Here is a 17,509-nt window from a genome sequence, read left to right on the forward strand (position 1 = left end):
ATCGCACAAGAAACCTGTGGTGACTGATAGAAGCGAGGAATGTTTTTTATGTCTGTATCAGACGGCAAAATATTACTTCCTGAGGCACTTTCAAACAGCAGACGGATAAGAACGTGTGAAAATATATGTAAGTGCGTGTACGAAACTAAAGCAAATATTGTATCTACCAGTTGAGTTCATTCGTACGTTGCGTGTTCATGTGGAACTAAAAGATTTATCCGATGATGCCTTGTAACCTGTCAGTTACAACATTGTGCTAACAGCCTCGTGTAAGCCGTAGGGCTTTGATCTCATTTGCATTATAAAATGAACGTAATTTAACCGCCAGATAATACTCGCTATAACCCGCCAACTGATCTGCAGTAGACACGTGTGTTTAGCGATTATTGAGTTCCTGGTTGAGTTTACTGACTACACATTGTTCAATGGTGTTTTGGGAAATATTAGCTAAACTTTAATAAGGCAGCCTATAAATGATCAGTAGATCAACGTTGGACAATACGAAGGTTTCAATTGATTACCCTACATAATACGTATAGCAATCATACTACAAAAATTCTAATGAATGGACACAGCAGCCTCATATAAAAAATCAATTAGGGGTACTGGGGGTAAGCCCGGCCCCCTAAGGAAAATGATTCTTTAGTAGCATTTGATGGCGAATATTGTTATATTTCTTTCACAGAATCATTGCCCAGATTGTTTTCTACAAGATATAAAGGTTTTCAGTACTTTCAAACTGTTATTTTACAAGGAATAGTGAAGTTTTAAAACTAAGATAAAAACGACGTTTAGCAATCAGTGCGGGTGAAACCGGCACCCCTTGGGGGTAACACCGGCACCTAAGTTTGTTCATGAATTTACTCGAATTAACTGAACCAATTTGAATTCGGAAACCGCCAAATGAGAGATCTTACATTTTTGTATGTTACTGTTGAATTTAGTTGTTGTCGGTTAGCTGGTTCTGGGGAGATTGCCGGAACAAGTTCCGGTGAACATTATTTATGAACAAGGAAAGAATTTGATACTCGGCAAGCCTATCATGTGGCACTTTAAATCATATTATTAACTAGTTTCGTTGAAGCCAGGATCACATTGACCACACCGGAGCATATTTCAAATACCACCGGGAAAGCCGTCAGTTTTGTGACTTGATTCAGTACATTTGGCACCTTTAATAACTCTTGGATTAAAAAAATTATTTATCAGCGAGACATCAGTAATAGATGAGAAATATGTGTCAGTAACATCCAACTAGCCTCAGACCATGTCGGGCTTACCCCACTCACTGGGTGACGGTGTTACCCCGACAGAACACATTTTTTTAAAAAGATTATTTCTACAAAATTATCGCTTCAATTTACCTCAGATCGAATTCCTGTGATTGCTAACAATACAGGCAATAAATTGTAGAGCAACGAAAAATTACTTTAGTCTTTTCAAATGAATAAAAGATTAAGTTCCACTCACGAAAAATTACATCCGTTTACGCATCAGCTGCAGTAGCGTATGTTTTGACTATTATTTTGACGTTTGGCGTTTCACGGTGGCTTCGATGTGTCTTAAAATGTCTAAAATATTAAATACCGACACTTCACATATTCCAAAACACAGTTAATTAGCGTTTTCTAGTAAAATCATAGGAGTGACGAACTTACCCTCAGTGCCGGGCTTACCCCCAGTACCCCTAAATCCGGAACTATTCCTCCAAAAGTCGTAAAAGTGAGGAGCAGTTTGATCAAAAAGTTAGTTTTCAGGAGGCCTTTAAACATGAGGAAAGTGAGACGGAACGTACTGCAAGCATACGTCGTTAAGGAAAGTGGTTAAATTATACATAGTTGATGCTGATGTTAAAACGACAAATAGTAGTTACAACATACGATTGATTGAAAACATGAAAATTGCAACTTTGTGTTTTTCATGCCGATTATTTCATAACAGGAATACTGTTTTATGTAAAATGACACATTTCTCTAGAACATTCGACCAACTTATTTTATTTCGCCTTTGAGATAGAATTAAGTCTCCCCTACTGCTTGTATTCGCCTTCTCCCTGGGAGGAGAAATCAGCTTTTGTCTTCAAAATGACCTTCAAACTCTTATTACTCATCAACTACATGCACGATTGGCACAAACTGTATTTCATATGAAAGATTGATCTATTCTCTAACCACATTTAACAGCTTCATCGTTCGAAACTTCAAATATAGTTGGTAAACTGTAATAAAAGTGTAGATGTCTGGTGATACCCACGAGGAATGGGTTAATTTCTCTTTTTCTTTTTCTGGATTTCATTAGAATCATTTGTTACCCATATTAATATAAATTCGTTCAATATCATACATGAGGTCAGAGTATTCAAAAGAATACGCAAAGTGTTGAATTGTTTTTCTCGTTTATTTGCGAAACATCATAAGTCCAAACTCAAAAATTGCTCTCCTTAACCCTGTGTAGTAATCCAAGGAAATGCTCAACAATAGAGTTTTCTCTAATATTCTCAAAAATAGGCATAGCTCTAACTTCGAGATAAATGCCTTTTTACGACATATGCACTAATGCTGTTTCTCAAATAATTGGTTCAAATATTGTTTTCAATAACTCATATTCATACACTTTTGTTATTTTTCATTAAATAATTACCAATTCTACGCAAAGCGTTCAAAAATGCGTCAGGAATAAAGTTTGACATCGCCGAGCCCAACCACTCGTAGCTAAACGAGAGAAACTCGATTACATTGAGAGTTAACCACCCTTGTATAAAAGGATGAAAGCGAATTCCTTGTGCTAATCAAATACATATTATGACGAAAAAAAATGTTTCTGCCCAACAAAATGGTTTGGAAAGTGTTACCATCGGAAAAGAAATATTTTCGAGCAATCTTCGAACACGCAAGATATCTAGCATCATTCAGGTGAAGTGCTATGCTCGCGAATTTCCAATATATTTGTTAAGAAGTATTATGAAAACGTTTGTCATAGTTTGATTTATCACCATGAAATATAAAATTGAGCACAGAATCAATCATCAAAACATAAAACATTTCCACAGCTCGAAAACTGGAAATTTCGTTAAAAAGCATAAAACGAGCCTGAAAACCCGATGTCTCTGGACTTCCAGGCACCGTGAGATAAACTTGGATAATCCAGGATTATTTACTCCTAACAATATAAATCTTGCTGTAGATGATTGGTCATTTTGTACCGTATCACATTAGTGAATTAATAATAGCAAATAGAGAAACGTTTGTCAAATAATCAAATCACAACAAGCTTACCATTCACCGATGAAAGCACATCAAAATTCTGTGTCGAGGTCTGCACTGCCATCACTCAGCATCAAGGGAACACTATTGCTTGTTAGTTACGAGTGACGGTTATTATACGTTATTGCTGTTGGTTACACTTTAGCTGCTAATCAAACACTACGTATTGATAAACACTGATCAAAACGCGACGATGACTCTTTACTCCGCCGGAAGGTGTGCCTGGCATGTGGAGAGCCTGGCTGAAGTATTTGCTGTCAGTGATAAATGGTGTGCGTTGATAATTAGTGCGGCGGTGAGCGCTGTCGTAGTAAGTCTAATCCAAGATACCAGAGAAGAAAAATCACACTTTTACGTCTAGAGAACTTGTTAATGAGCGTTACTGAATGAATTCATCGCTCATAATATTTACAGGGTAGTTTACTCGTGCTTCGAAATCGAAAATTGTTTAACGAGTTTCATCAGCTAGTTCAATAATTTCACTGCAAGATAAAAGTACATTGGCCAACATCTAGCATAAAAAGAAATCACAAAATGGCGCGAACTAGACACAGCTATCATTCATCGACAAGTCGAAGTCCAAATAATCTCGCACGCTGGACCAATCTTGTTCAGTCTATGTGGTATATACGAGTGTACATACAACGAGACAAACGAAAATGTTATTAAATATATAGGGATGACGAAATACCTTTCCTTGTGTTAAGGCACGGTCGACTAAAATCGATTCTTTCGATGAACCGTATAAGTCTTTCATCCCATTGGTAGAAATATCCAAACATTTCACCCTTACTGTACGTAGGAGCTATTTAACCATTTAATAGTAATTAATCAATTGAGTTTTATTATGTTGCTAAACTAATTTTGTAGTTAAGTTGTAGTTAGGAAAGTTCACTTTTCAAATTTGACTTTTCTATAAAGGCAATATTAGTTTCTGGCAAGGTAAACCGAACTCCTGTTTTTCAAATAAGCTTTTTAGCTGCTATTTCCAAGAAAAATAAACTTTTTAATAATCATTTAATTATGCGCATGTGACAAGGTTACTATCAGTAATAACGCAACAAGAGTGACCCTTAAATTGAACACTTTTGGATTACCGCTATTATGATGTCAAGTGCCGTCTCATATCATTAGTTGTTTGAGAAAATTTTTCAATAGTTATAAAATTCCCTAATGTCATGTCAACATTACCGTTTTGTTGTTTTATATCTATAGTTTCAAATGATAATACTTTTTTTAACCATTGAAAAAGTCTAGTTTGCTTTCGCATTTGCGGTGCTTTTTGGTATTATTATAAGGTGGTAATAACAGTGTAAAACACTTTAACCTATTTTAGGAATACTTTTTCTCCAAATAGTTATTGCTACGCGGCTTTCAATCGTGTTCGTTTGAAATAAAATTCACACCTACGCGTGCTTACTGAGAAAAGCTTTTTCTTCTTTTTTGTGCCACTTTTCCAGAGAAAAAAGGGAAAATCAATAACAACCACAACTTATACAATTAATTTCAACCGGAAGGTGCCCTTCTGTGAATGCTACAAGAGAGTATACTCAAAAAAATAAAAAAACAACATACTTGCAACGATAATTTCCAAAACTCTTATAAATAATATTGCTATGGACAAATATAGCAAGCTTATTGCGGTTGCAAGTTCGAATGTCATCTTCCGGTATGTAGCAAGGCGAGGGCTTTTGAAGCCATTTACAGTTTAGAAGTGCGTGGTACGTAACACTTGAGCGACGACAAAAATAAAACCTGATAAACTATTCGTTTTATGTGCTCTACGTGAGTGACTGTACTATATAAAGATCCACCTCAAACGACAAACTGTGCAGTGCCATGATGTGTCAAGTGCTGATAAGCCTACCGTAACTCTAAAGTCCTCATGGACTTGATGACAATTAAATGTGCTAGAATGTTTTTCAAGTCACCCACTATTCAATTCAATTAATCCAAACCTAGCCTTTAATATTGAGGAACAAGTTGCTTATCAATAATTGCAATTTATTGCTTACTGCCACTGCACCGCCGGTCGGTCTGACTCACCTCTAGTCTTTTGAATAGCAAACTCTTCCAGGACAAAGTAGCGTGCCGTTAGCGCATTAGCTGTTCCCATGTTGAATGAACTCATTTGCCACACATTCCAATGGCCATTCAACTCTACACACCCGTAATATAAATTTTTAATCCTTCTTTGAATAACCCCACATTGTTAAGTAACTAATGAATGTTACTATAAAATACAAGGAAGAAGGGCACGAATAATGTATAATGAATGTATAATGAATAATGTAGAGGCAGGTATTGTCTATGAAATGACGCGCATTATTTGCATTAAATCCTTGAACAAGCCAATAGTGCTAGTAATAAGCTCACTAAGTTAATGAAAAAATCACATATGCAAATATGTTAGAAAAATATTGCGTGGAATCTATTTTCAATATAATATATATAATTTTTTTTGATAGTTTTTAAACAACATCAAAAATTATTTCAAATATGTATTTTTTAATTGGAAGAATTGAAAAATTATAAGGAAGGTTTTGAGAAAATTTTATGATTTGCATCATAATCTACGATTTCCAATTTTCGAATTCCAAACGAATGAAATGAAAAGTATGACAAATGAAACTCGGATTAAATTCTCATTTTCATTTGAGTTTGAAGTAGTTGCATTCGATTCATCCTTCCTTTCACATTTCTAGCAGCTTAGTGTGCTTTAAGCATAGCAACCTTGTTTGAATGTAGGCGACCTGCTATTTTTTTTTTTCAGCCAGTTCCACACAAATCTACTTTGATTTTTAGCTTCGAAGCAAAACACAAACGGCGACGTAATTGTTTCTCCATGAATCCGAACACTCTTTAGTAGCACCATCGTTAAACTCCACCCACACGAGGCGTCGCTCCATTCAATTTCTCGCACAATGCACGGCACGTTTTTGTTTGCAGCATTCTTCGACCTGTTTCTATTGAAAAACTGCACTAAAATCATTTCCGCCCACACTTACTTTACAGCTTCAGCCTACATCCACCGCCAGGACTGTCCATCACTTTGCGCGCCCGCGACTAGCACCGCCAGCTGGACCATGCGGTCCGATCACTTACAATTCCGCCAGATGACTGAACTAGTTGAGCCTGGCTGGACCGGGTCTAAGCCCACGTCTGCGGGCAAATCTGTCGCCCGAAGGCACGCTGGTTGAAGTGATTTTGAATATAATTAATAAAATAGAAAGAACTAGTACAGAGCACGTCGTTTATATATAATGTCCCCGGATCCGAAGCGTCTGCACACGAACGCGCGGCATCATCGAGGCATGAAAACATGTTGGCAAACGGCAACGACGCTTATAGGTTAGGTGTATATGACCGGCACATGAATTGGACGACATAAACAACGGCAATGGCATATCGAACCAGTCAACCGGCCCAAAACAGCTTTACATCCTGCCAGCCAAGTGTATTGGAATCGAGAGAATATACCTATTATTAAAAGGGGTCGATATGAAAAAGCAGTCTTTTACAGGTACGAAATCGTTGAGGCATAGCCAGCTCCTGTTATCATAGCGTGGGGATTCTATGTACTCGAGTTCCTCTACCCGACATCCATCATCATCATTAGGATATGACAGTAGACGGCAACAAATGAGTGAGCTGTCTCGGTTCGATCACCGATCAACATGCTGATGAGTGCAACGCTTAAAAGGTCGACTGTTGTATGACAGGTTAGATGAGACAAATTGCGATATGTTTGGCATAAATTATACGAGATACTTATAACGACGAAAATAAATGGTAACTGAGTAAACCGTAGAATTCGCAGTACGAGAGAAATACTTTTTTACTGCATTCGCACCACAGGAAAAAACGCACATAAAAAAATACAAGATGGATATCTAAGTCCCAAGACTTGATAAATAACACATTGCAGATTGAAATGGAATTTTGGTGAAAAAAACAATACTGGAAAAAAATAAATATTATACAAAAATAATAAAAATAAGCATCTTAGTATTTGTCTTAAATTGGAATTATAGTTTTTCATATTTAAATCTCTAGTCTGAAGCCCTTTGTGGTCCCCGTGGTTCTGTGGTTAGCGATGTCGATCGGCTAGCTCTCCCACACGGTTGTGATATCGGGTTCGATTCCCGATCAGGTCGAGGATCTTTTCGAGCATGAAATTATTCTCGACGCAGCACTGGGGCATGATGAATCGTTGTACTTATCCTACAACATGCAAAATGTGCCAAAAAAAAACAATATCGATAACGAATTCTCTCAACTAATCTATAGACTGTTCCGAAAATTATAAATACATCTTCTTTCTTGAATAAAACAAAAATTACAGGATTTTTCGGGTAATTTTATTCTGAAATATAGATAATAAGTGTTTTCTTTCCTGTTTCAATTCAAGTTGGGATTATTTTTCGTAGGATACGCGAGTTCTCTAACTTTTCTCTTAACACTACTCATAAGCTTTTTCACAGTGTGTTCTCCGACCATTTTCATTACTTTAAGCCAATCTTTTTTAAATTTTTCAACATTGTCCGCTGGTTTGACATATTTCCTCAGCTTTGCCTTGGTCAAAGCCCAAAAAGTTTCAATAGGGCGAATTTCAGGGCAGTTTGGAGGATTCATCTCCTTTGGGACACATGTGAGATTATTTGGATTATACCACCCTAGTGCATCCTTAGAGTAATGGCAGGAAGCAAGATCGGGCCAAAATATTGGAGGATTGTTATGCTGCTTAACCATGGGTAACAACCTTTTCTGCAAACACTCTTTCACGTAAATTTTACCATTTATTGTGTCATTCGTAATGAATGGACGAGATATTTTCCCACATTCGCCTGCCAAACCATTACCTTCTTGCCGAATTTTTCGGTGTAAATGGCTTTCACTGGTCAAGGGACATCCTGTCCCTTCGGTGATGTATAAAATTGCGGTCCTGGCAGAGTCTTATAGTCCAGTTTTATGTAGGTTTCGTCATCCATGATAACACACCCCATTTTTTTGATCAGAAGTTTGTCATAAAGCTTCCGAGCTCTCGGTTTCACAGATTCAGCTTGTTTTGGATTTTGTTTTGGCTGCTTCTGCTTCCGACGGGTCTGCAGACCCATTCTTCCCTTGGCACGCATAACGTTACTCGCCGAGGTTCCAAGCTTTCTCGCCACATCTCGTACTGATACTGAAGGATGCCGCTTGTAGTATTCCTTAAACTTTTTGTCCATTGTGGGATCAACAGGCCCGGGTTTTTTACCACGTCTTGGGGCATCAGTAAATGTGCACTCTTCACAATACTTCCACAATGCGGTTTGAACTGCTCCGACACTTATACCTTCTTCTCTGGCTAATTTTCTTATAGAAAGACCACTCACGGTGCCCCATTTGTGCACAATTCGCTTTATTTGCTCGGGAGAAAGGCCACGCATTTTCAAAATTTCGAACTAAATGTTAGAAAAAATGACAGCATCTGTTTCTTTTGGATGTAAACAACAGGACGCAGCCAACGTTTGGTTGAATACTGCACGTTATTTGAAATGACGGTTGATCGTAAGTGTATTTATAATTATCGGAACGGTCTATAGTTGATCGAGACCGCATAGCCCTCCAGGCTAGCACGCGATATTGTTGTGCCGAAGCCCTTTCGAATTTAATTACTCTTTTTCATTTCATGTTGAGTGCTCCCATATGAACTAAACTGCGTGAACAATCAATGAGATTTAATCGAACTTTGGTATCACCAAACATTGAGAGATAATATGAGAGAGTTTTTTTAAGAACTAAAACATAGTTTTATAGGTATAGTTTGTAATGAAAAAATGGAGCATGTTAGGTCTTATAATCATGATTATTTGTTTTATACCTCTATTCAAGATATTTCAATTTTTACTACTCTTTATCAGTTCATGTTGTGTAACTTAAGCTAAAAATGCTTGAATGTACTTCATTAATATTTAATTTCCTGTGTTATTGAAAAAAAAACGAAAATACCATTTTTTTAAGGGGGGATTTGTTAGTAGCTTAAGTATTTATGATAAATATTAGTAAATAATGAGTATGTGTGTCCAATCACAAATGGTGACTTCTCAACACTGTTGGAAATTTGTAATTTTAATTGTTAGGATTTGTTTGCTTTCGCAGTTAGGACTTATCATTCGTAGGGATTTAAACCTACTTGTCAGAAAAGGGGAAGTAAACTTACAACTAACTTAATTGCTAACTTATTGGCTATAAAGAGAGCTTATCGTAGCAATTGAGGATTGCAACGATTTTTGTCGAAAATTGTTAATAATTTTATTTGACATAGCTTCTAATGGTTCAACACCAGTAAGTCTATGTAATTCGAGTGTACCAAACCAAGGAGGACGCTTCAAAATCATTTTCAGAATATTATTCTTAATCCTTTGGAGCGTTTTCTTCCTTGTTGAACAGCAACTAGACCAGATCGGTACAACATAAAGCATTGCTGGTCTAAAAATTTGTTTGTAAATCAAAAGTTTGTTCTTTAAACAAAGTTTAGAATTCCTGTTAATGAGAGGATATAAACATCTCGTATATTTGATGCACTTGGCTTGTATACTCTCAATGTGCTCTTTGAAAATAAGTTTTTTATCATAAATTAGTCCCAAGTACTCAACCTTGTCGGACCAACTTAAAATAACCCCATTCATCTTGACAACGTGATTATTGTTTGGCTTGAGGAAAGAAGCCCTAGGCTTATGCGGAAAAATTATCATTTGAGTTTTAGAAGCATTGGGAGAGATTTTCCACTTTTGCAAGTAGGAAGAAAAAATATCTAAACTTTTCTGCAATCGACTGCATATGACACGAAGACTTTTTCCTTTTACGGAAATGCTTGTGTCATCGCAGAACAATGACTTTGTGCATCCTGGAGGCAAATCAGGAAGATCTGAAGTGAATATGTTGTACAGGACTGGACCCAAGACTGAACCTTGAGGTACACCTGCTCTGACAGGAAATCTATCAGATTTTGAATTCTTATAGACAACCTGCAGAGTTCGATCAGTAAGATAATTTTTTAAAATTTTGATTAGGAAAGTTGGAAAATTAAAAGTTTGCAATTTCGCAATCAAACCTTTATGCCAAACACTGTCGAATGCTTTTTCTATGTCTAAAAGAGCAGCTCCAGTGGAATAACCTTCAGATTTGTTAGCTCGTATCATATTAGTAACTCTGAGCAATTGATGAGTTGTGGAATGCCCATGGCGAAATCCAAAGTTTGGAGGATTCATCTCCTTTGGGACACATGTGAGATTATTTGGATTATACCACCCTAGTGCATCCTTAGAGTAATGGCAGGAAGCAAGATCGGGCCAAAATATTGGAGGATTGTTATGCTGCTTAACCATGGGTAACAACCTTTTCTGCAAACACTCTTTCACGTAAATTTTACCATTTATTGTGTCATTCGTAATGAATGGACGAGATATTTTCCCACATTCGCCTGCCAAACCATTACCTTCTTGCCGAATTTTTCGGTGTAAATGGCTTTCACTGGTCAAGGGACATCCTGTCCCTTCGGTGATGTATAAAATTGCGGTCCTGGCAGAGTCTTATAGTCCAGTTTTATGTAGGTTTCGTCATCCATGATAACACACCCCATTTTTTTGATCAGAAGTTTGTCATAAAGCTTCCGAGCTCTCGGTTTCACAGATTCAGCTTGTTTTGGATTTTGTTTTGGCTGCTTCTGCTTCCGACGGGTCTGCAGACCCATTCTTCCCTTGGCACGCATAACGTTACTCGCCGAGGTTCCAAGCTTTCTCGCCACATCTCGTACTGATACTGAAGGATGCCGCTTGTAGTATTCCTTAAACTTTTTGTCCATTGTGGGATCAACAGGCCCGGGTTTTTTACCACGTCTTGGGGCATCAGTAAATGTGCACTCTTCACAATACTTCCACAATGCGGTTTGAACTGCTCCGACACTTATACCTTCTTCTCTGGCTAATTTTCTTATAGAAAGACCACTCACGGTGCCCCATTTGTGCACAATTCGCTTTATTTGCTCGGGAGAAAGGCCACGCATTTTCAAAATTTCGAACTAAATGTTAGAAAAAATGACAGCATCTGTTTCTTTTGGATGTAAACAACAGGACGCAGCCAACGTTTGGTTGAATACTGCACGTTATTTGAAATGACGGTTGATCGTAAGTGTATTTATAATTATCGGAACGGTCTATAGTTGATCGAGACCGCATAGCCCTCCAGGCTAGCACGCGATATTGTTGTGCCGAAGCCCTTTCGAATTTAATTACTCTTTTTCATTTCATGTTGAGTGCTCCCATATGAACTAAACTGCGTGAACAATCAATGAGATTTAATCGAACTTTGGTATCACCAAACATTGAGAGATAATATGAGAGAGTTTTTTTAAGAACTAAAACATAGTTTTATAGGTATAGTTTGTAATGAAAAAATGGAGCATGTTAGGTCTTATAATCATGATTATTTGTTTTATACCTCTATTCAAGATATTTCAATTTTTACTACTCTTTATCAGTTCATGTTGTGTAACTTAAGCTAAAAATGCTTGAATGTACTTCATTAATATTTAATTTCCTGTGTTATTGAAAAAAAAACGAAAATACCATTTTTTTTAAGGGGGGATTTGTTAGTAGCTTAAGTATTTATGATAAATATTAGTAAATAATGAGTATGTGTGTCCAATCACAAATGGTGACTTCTCAACACTGTTGGAAATTTGTAATTTTAATTGTTAGGATTTGTTTGCTTTCGCAGTTAGGACTTATCATTCGTAGGGATTTAAACCTACTTGTCAGAAAAGGGGAAGTAAACTTACAACTAACTTAATTGCTAACTTATTGGCTATAAAGAGAGCTTATCGTAGCAATTGAGGATTGCAACGATTTTTGTCGAAAATTGTTAATAATTTTATTTGACATAGCTTCTAATGGTTCAACACCAGTAAGTCTATGTAATTCGAGTGTACCAAACCAAGGAGGACGCTTCAAAATCATTTTCAGAATATTATTCTTAATCCTTTGGAGCGTTTTCTTCCTTGTTGAACAGCAACTAGACCAGATCGGTACAACATAAAGCATTGCTGGTCTAAAAATTTGTTTGTAAATCAAAAGTTTGTTCTTTAAACAAAGTTTAGAATTCCTGTTAATGAGAGGATATAAACATCTCGTATATTTGATGCACTTGGCTTGTATACTCTCAATGTGCTCTTTGAAAATAAGTTTTTTATCATAAATTAGTCCCAAGTACTCAACCTTGTCGGACCAACTTAAAATAACCCCATTCATCTTGACAACGTGATTATTGTTTGGCTTGAGGAAAGAAGCCCTAGGCTTATGCGGAAAAATTATCATTTGAGTTTTAGAAGCATTGGGAGAGATTTTCCACTTTTGCAAGTAGGAAGAAAAAATATCTAAACTTTTCTGCAATCGACTGCATATGACACGAAGACTTTTTCCTTTTACGGAAATGCTTGTGTCATCGCAGAACAATGACTTTGTGCATCCTGGAGGCAAATCAGGAAGATCTGAAGTGAATATGTTGTACAGGACTGGACCCAAGACTGAACCTTGAGGTACACCTGCTCTGACAGGAAATCTATCAGATTTTGAATTCTTATAGACAACCTGCAGAGTTCGATCAGTAAGATAATTTTTTAAAATTTTGATTAGGAAAGTTGGAAAATTAAAAGTTTGCAATTTCGCAATCAAACCTTTATGCCAAACACTGTCGAATGCTTTTTCTATGTCTAAAAGAGCAGCTCCAGTGGAATAACCTTCAGATTTGTTAGCTCGTATCATATTAGTAACTCTGAGCAATTGATGAGTTGTGGAATGCCCATGGCGAAATCCAAACTGTTCATTTGCAAAAATTGAATTTTCGTTGATGTGTGACATCATTCTGTTAAGAATAATTCTCTCAAACAGTTTACTTATTGAAGAAAGCAAACTGATTGGTCGATAACTTGAAACTTCAGCTGGGTTCTTATCCGGTTTTAAAATTGGAGTAATTTTTGCATTTTTCCATAATTTGGGAAAATATGCAATTTTGAAGCAGCAATTGAAAATTTTCACTAAAAATTCCATTGTGCTCTCAGGGAGATGTTTGATTAGTATATTAAAGATTCCATCGTCACCAGGTGCTTTCATATTTTTGAAATTTTTAATAATTGATTTAATCTCATTCAAGTTAGTTTCAATTATTTCTGCAGGTAAAAAATTCTGGGAAGAAATTAAATCAAATTGACGTGTGACTTCATTTTCAATTGGACTCACAAAATTCAAATTTGAGTTATGAACACTCTCAAACTGCTGAGCAAGTCTTTGAGCCTTTTGTTCATTGGATACAAGAAAACGTTCACCATCTTTTAAAACTGGAATAGGCTTTGAAGGTTTCTTAAGAATCTTCGACAGCTTCCAAAAAGGTTTTGAATATGGTTTCAATTTTTCAACTTTAGTCTCAAAATTTTGATTTCTCAGAAGAGTAAATCTATGTTTAATCTCTTTCTGTAAATCTTTATAAATAGTTTTAAAAACAGGGTCACGAGAACGTTGATATTGACGTCTGCGGACATTTTTCAAACGAATTAGAAGTTGAAGATTTTCGTCAATTATTAGTGAATCAAATTTTACTTGAGCCTTTGGAACAGAATAATTCCTGGTATCAACAATTGCACATTTTAATGCTTCCAAAGCGGAATCAATATTCACTTCGTTTTGCAAATCAAGCTCATCATTGAAATTTCTCTCAATATGAGTTTTGTATCTTTCCCAATTAGCCTTGTTATAATTAAAAACAGAGCTCATAGGGTTCAAAACTGATTCATGTGATAAAGAAAAAGTTATTGGAAGATGGTCAGAATCAAAGTCAGCATGTGTGATCAAATCACTACATACATGACTGTGATCTGTAAGCACCAAATCAATTGTTGAAGGGTTTCTTACAGATGAAAAGCATGTAGGACTATTCGGAGACAAAATAGAATAGTATCCTGAAGAACAATCATTGAATTTCAATCATGAAATTTTGCCATTAGAATTACTTCGAGAATTATTCCATGAACGATGTTTAGCGTTAAAATCGCCGATTATAAAAAATTTCGAACGATTTCTGGTGAGTTTTTGTAAATCACCTTTAAAATAATTTTTGTGCTCGCGTGTGCATTGAAATGGTAAATATGCTGCGGTAATAAAGAAATTCCCAAGTTCAGTTTGAACTTCAATTCCCAAAGTTTCAATAACTTTCGTCTCAAGGTGCACGATGTTTGATTCGGCGATGAATAACAATTGCAACTCCACCGCCGAAACCCTGAATTCTATCATATCTATGAACCACGTAATTGGGATCATATTTTAATTTTATGTTAGGTTTCAAAAATGTTTCAGTAATAATTGCAATATGCACATTATTTACTGCTAAAAAATTAAAAAGCTCATTCTCATTGGCCTTCAATGAGCGAGCATTCCAATTTAATATTTTAATTGTTTTATTTAAAATCATTGCTAAATTTTAAATTAGAAACAATTTTAATAGTAAAATCTGTGCCTATTTGAATGGCTTCAAACATTGATTTTGCCTGCAACATGGCGTTCATAAGATCGAACATTGCCTGTTGCAAAAAAGAAAGTTTACCTGTCGTAATAGGCCCCAGGCAGTTGACATTAGAAAAAATATTTTCGGCAGCAATATTAGCTGGAGTAATAGGTGTACAATTATTTTCTAGCGTGTTTTGCTTACCCATATTAACGGTCATTTTCGAACTACCAACACTATAATGCGGCGGTATAATGTTCGAACTACCTGTTACCTGTGCATAAGTTAAACGGGTATGCAAAGGAGTAGGTAAACTATGCGTCACTGGTACGCTTGGAGAATTTTGTTTTGAATTTTGTTTACCTTGCCTTGCCTTAACAATTGCTAAACGGGCTGGGCATTGATAAAAATTCGACATATGGTTGCCGTTACGATTCGCACAGCGAAAATTTTTACTCTCTTTCACAGGACATGTGTCCTTTTTGTGAGAAGAGTCTCCATAAATGAGGCATTTTTGGTCCATGTTACAAAACTTTGAACCATGGCCATAACGTTGGCAAACACGGCATTGGGTGATATGCTTTTCACCTCCGCCAAACTTTCGATATAATTCCCATTTTACACGCACGTTATATAAAGCATGTGCTTTTTCAAAAAAATTTAAGTTATTAACCTCACTGCGGTTAAAATGAATTAAATAATTTACAAGGGAAATTCCAGTTCGCTGACTGTTTTCGCCTCGTGATTTTTGTTTCATCAGAATTACTTGGGTAGGGGCTATACCAAGTAATTCTGTCAAAGTAATTTTGATCTCATCAACGGTTTGATCGTTGGTGAGACATTTCAATTCGACCTTGAACGGCTTGGCGCTCTTCGTATCATATGTAAAAAAATTATACATCTTTTCAGTTAAATACTGAATAAGACGATTCCAATCTTTCAATGTTTGGGCTAGTAAACGGTATTCGCCTCTTCGGCCAATTTGATAAGTAACCTTGACGTCGGAGAGAAACGTAGAAAGTTCTCTTTTAAAAACATAAAATTCAGAAGCAATAGTTACCACAATAGGTGGAACTTTCTCCTTTTTTACAGAAATTTCACTTTGAATAGTTTTACTTTCGAACATTTCAATTTCGCCGGCTTCTTGCTCAGGCTGAATATCATATAAATTTTCACTGCATAAGCTAGTTTCAGAAAGAGATGCCCCTCTTTTCCTCCCCGTAGCGATGCGTGGTTTCTTTTTTCGTCCTGCCATTTCAGGTGATACGAAAAGAGTTCAAAAATAATATCAAATTGCAAGTATTGAGAAAGAAAGAAATAGGTAGTCTTGAGAAAGACTGTTGTAAGTTAACTTCCAGGTAATCTTTAAAAGACACGCTGACAAAACACAAACTTTGAAGCTATAGACAGTCAAAGACCAGTCCACAAGCAACCGAAAATACGTCTGATCTGTCGAGCAGCTCAAGACGCACTGCTGAACGAAAATACCATAAAAACGTGCTTTAGCTGGGGTATCTATTCTAATACCGTCAGGATGATTCATAGGGTCACAAAGAACTAATCTTTCGCAGGAAGGTGATCTGAGACTATAATAGAACAAATACCCTAGATCAGCGGTTCTCAACCTGGAGTACGCGTACCCCTGGGGGTACTCGAAAGCTTTCAGGGGGTACGCGAAAGAAAAACCAGTAATGGCGGACAAAGCAAACTTTTTCTATAATACTACATTTGTTGTTCAATCTTGCTCTTAAAACATCCCTGTAGCAATCAAACAAACCACAGTTCAATTTGAAACCTGAACTAGGCCAGCACAACAAGATCTACCTCTACTCTTTCCCTCTCTGCGAGAACATTCCACGCCAAGGGGTACAATCGATATGAAAAATATTGCCAAGGGGTACGCGGACAAAGAAAGATTGAGAACCGCTGCCCTAGATAATAAGATGATCAACGCCAAAACGGATCCAACCATGTGGTTTCCTCAAACTCGACCATGGTAATTGTGAAATTTATTTAGCATGTTTTATTTAGCATGATTCATTATATACAAAAAATTCTCTCATCCTAATAGTCGCATCCCCAGTATAAAACGGCTCAATACCGTAGTTCATCTTTCCTGTGCAACATATATTAACTCATATGCATCTTTATTTCCCAGCCCTCAACCTACCTACGATGAGCATCAATTTTCACTGCTTGGTTTACACCACGTTACTGAAATATGTGTGAATCAATTCACAGCCCAGATTATCTAAGGGTAATGAAGCCGTAAGCTTGCCGTATTTCGCAGTATATGTACCTTGCTGAGTCATAACAGTACGGTTCCACGGTATAGAGTCCTCAACTTTAATCCTTATCGAAACTTCACAACGAGGAAATTTGTTCGACTGTCGCTTCTACCATATGCCACATATAGGATCAAACAAGCGACGTAGAGGCAAAACCACTAATAAACCGAGCATTAGCTGACGGGAGGGGATATAAGATGTGTACAGGATCGCACGAATGAATGAGCTTCTGAAGTGCGCGGTAACCACCGACAAGAAAATATACTCCCTTGTTTCACAGCAACAGCTCGAAAATACATAGAAAACAGATTCATCTGACGGCGATATCCGCCCTTGATATATATGTAGAATGATTTCTGTTTTTGTTTTCGTTTTGGTGCTCCGGTTGCGTTCAATAAGATTTAATCCTTAAACTCGGCTCTT

The 17,509-nt window shown here is 36.7% G+C and overlaps 1 protein-coding gene across 8 annotated transcripts in view; it reads right to left on the bottom strand.

Moving 5' to 3' along the window:
* Window positions 1-17,509, bottom strand: part of LOC129725042 (cAMP-dependent protein kinase type II regulatory subunit) — a 105,083-nt gene that overhangs the window by 20,179 nt on the left and 67,395 nt on the right. The window contains exons 1-2 of one of the 8 annotated variants that reach the window (XM_055680435.1): window positions 6,272-6,455; window positions 3,276-3,517 (exon numbers count right to left, since the gene is read on the bottom strand). The exons of 6 other annotated variants lie outside the window; for them this stretch is intronic. In XM_055680435.1, coding sequence (XP_055536410.1) covers window positions 3,276-3,327 — 52 coding nt within the window. In that variant the 5' untranslated portion in view covers window positions 3,328-3,517; window positions 6,272-6,455. Of the gene's footprint in view, window positions 1-3,275; window positions 3,580-6,271; window positions 6,456-17,509 lie in introns of those variants that run through there. One more of the 8 variants, XM_055680434.1, reaches the window with a different exon arrangement.

Source organism: Wyeomyia smithii, chromosome 2, assembly GCF_029784165.1.
Source record: "Wyeomyia smithii strain HCP4-BCI-WySm-NY-G18 chromosome 2, ASM2978416v1, whole genome shotgun sequence".
Classification (NCBI taxonomy): Eukaryota; Metazoa; Arthropoda; class Insecta; order Diptera; family Culicidae; genus Wyeomyia; species Wyeomyia smithii.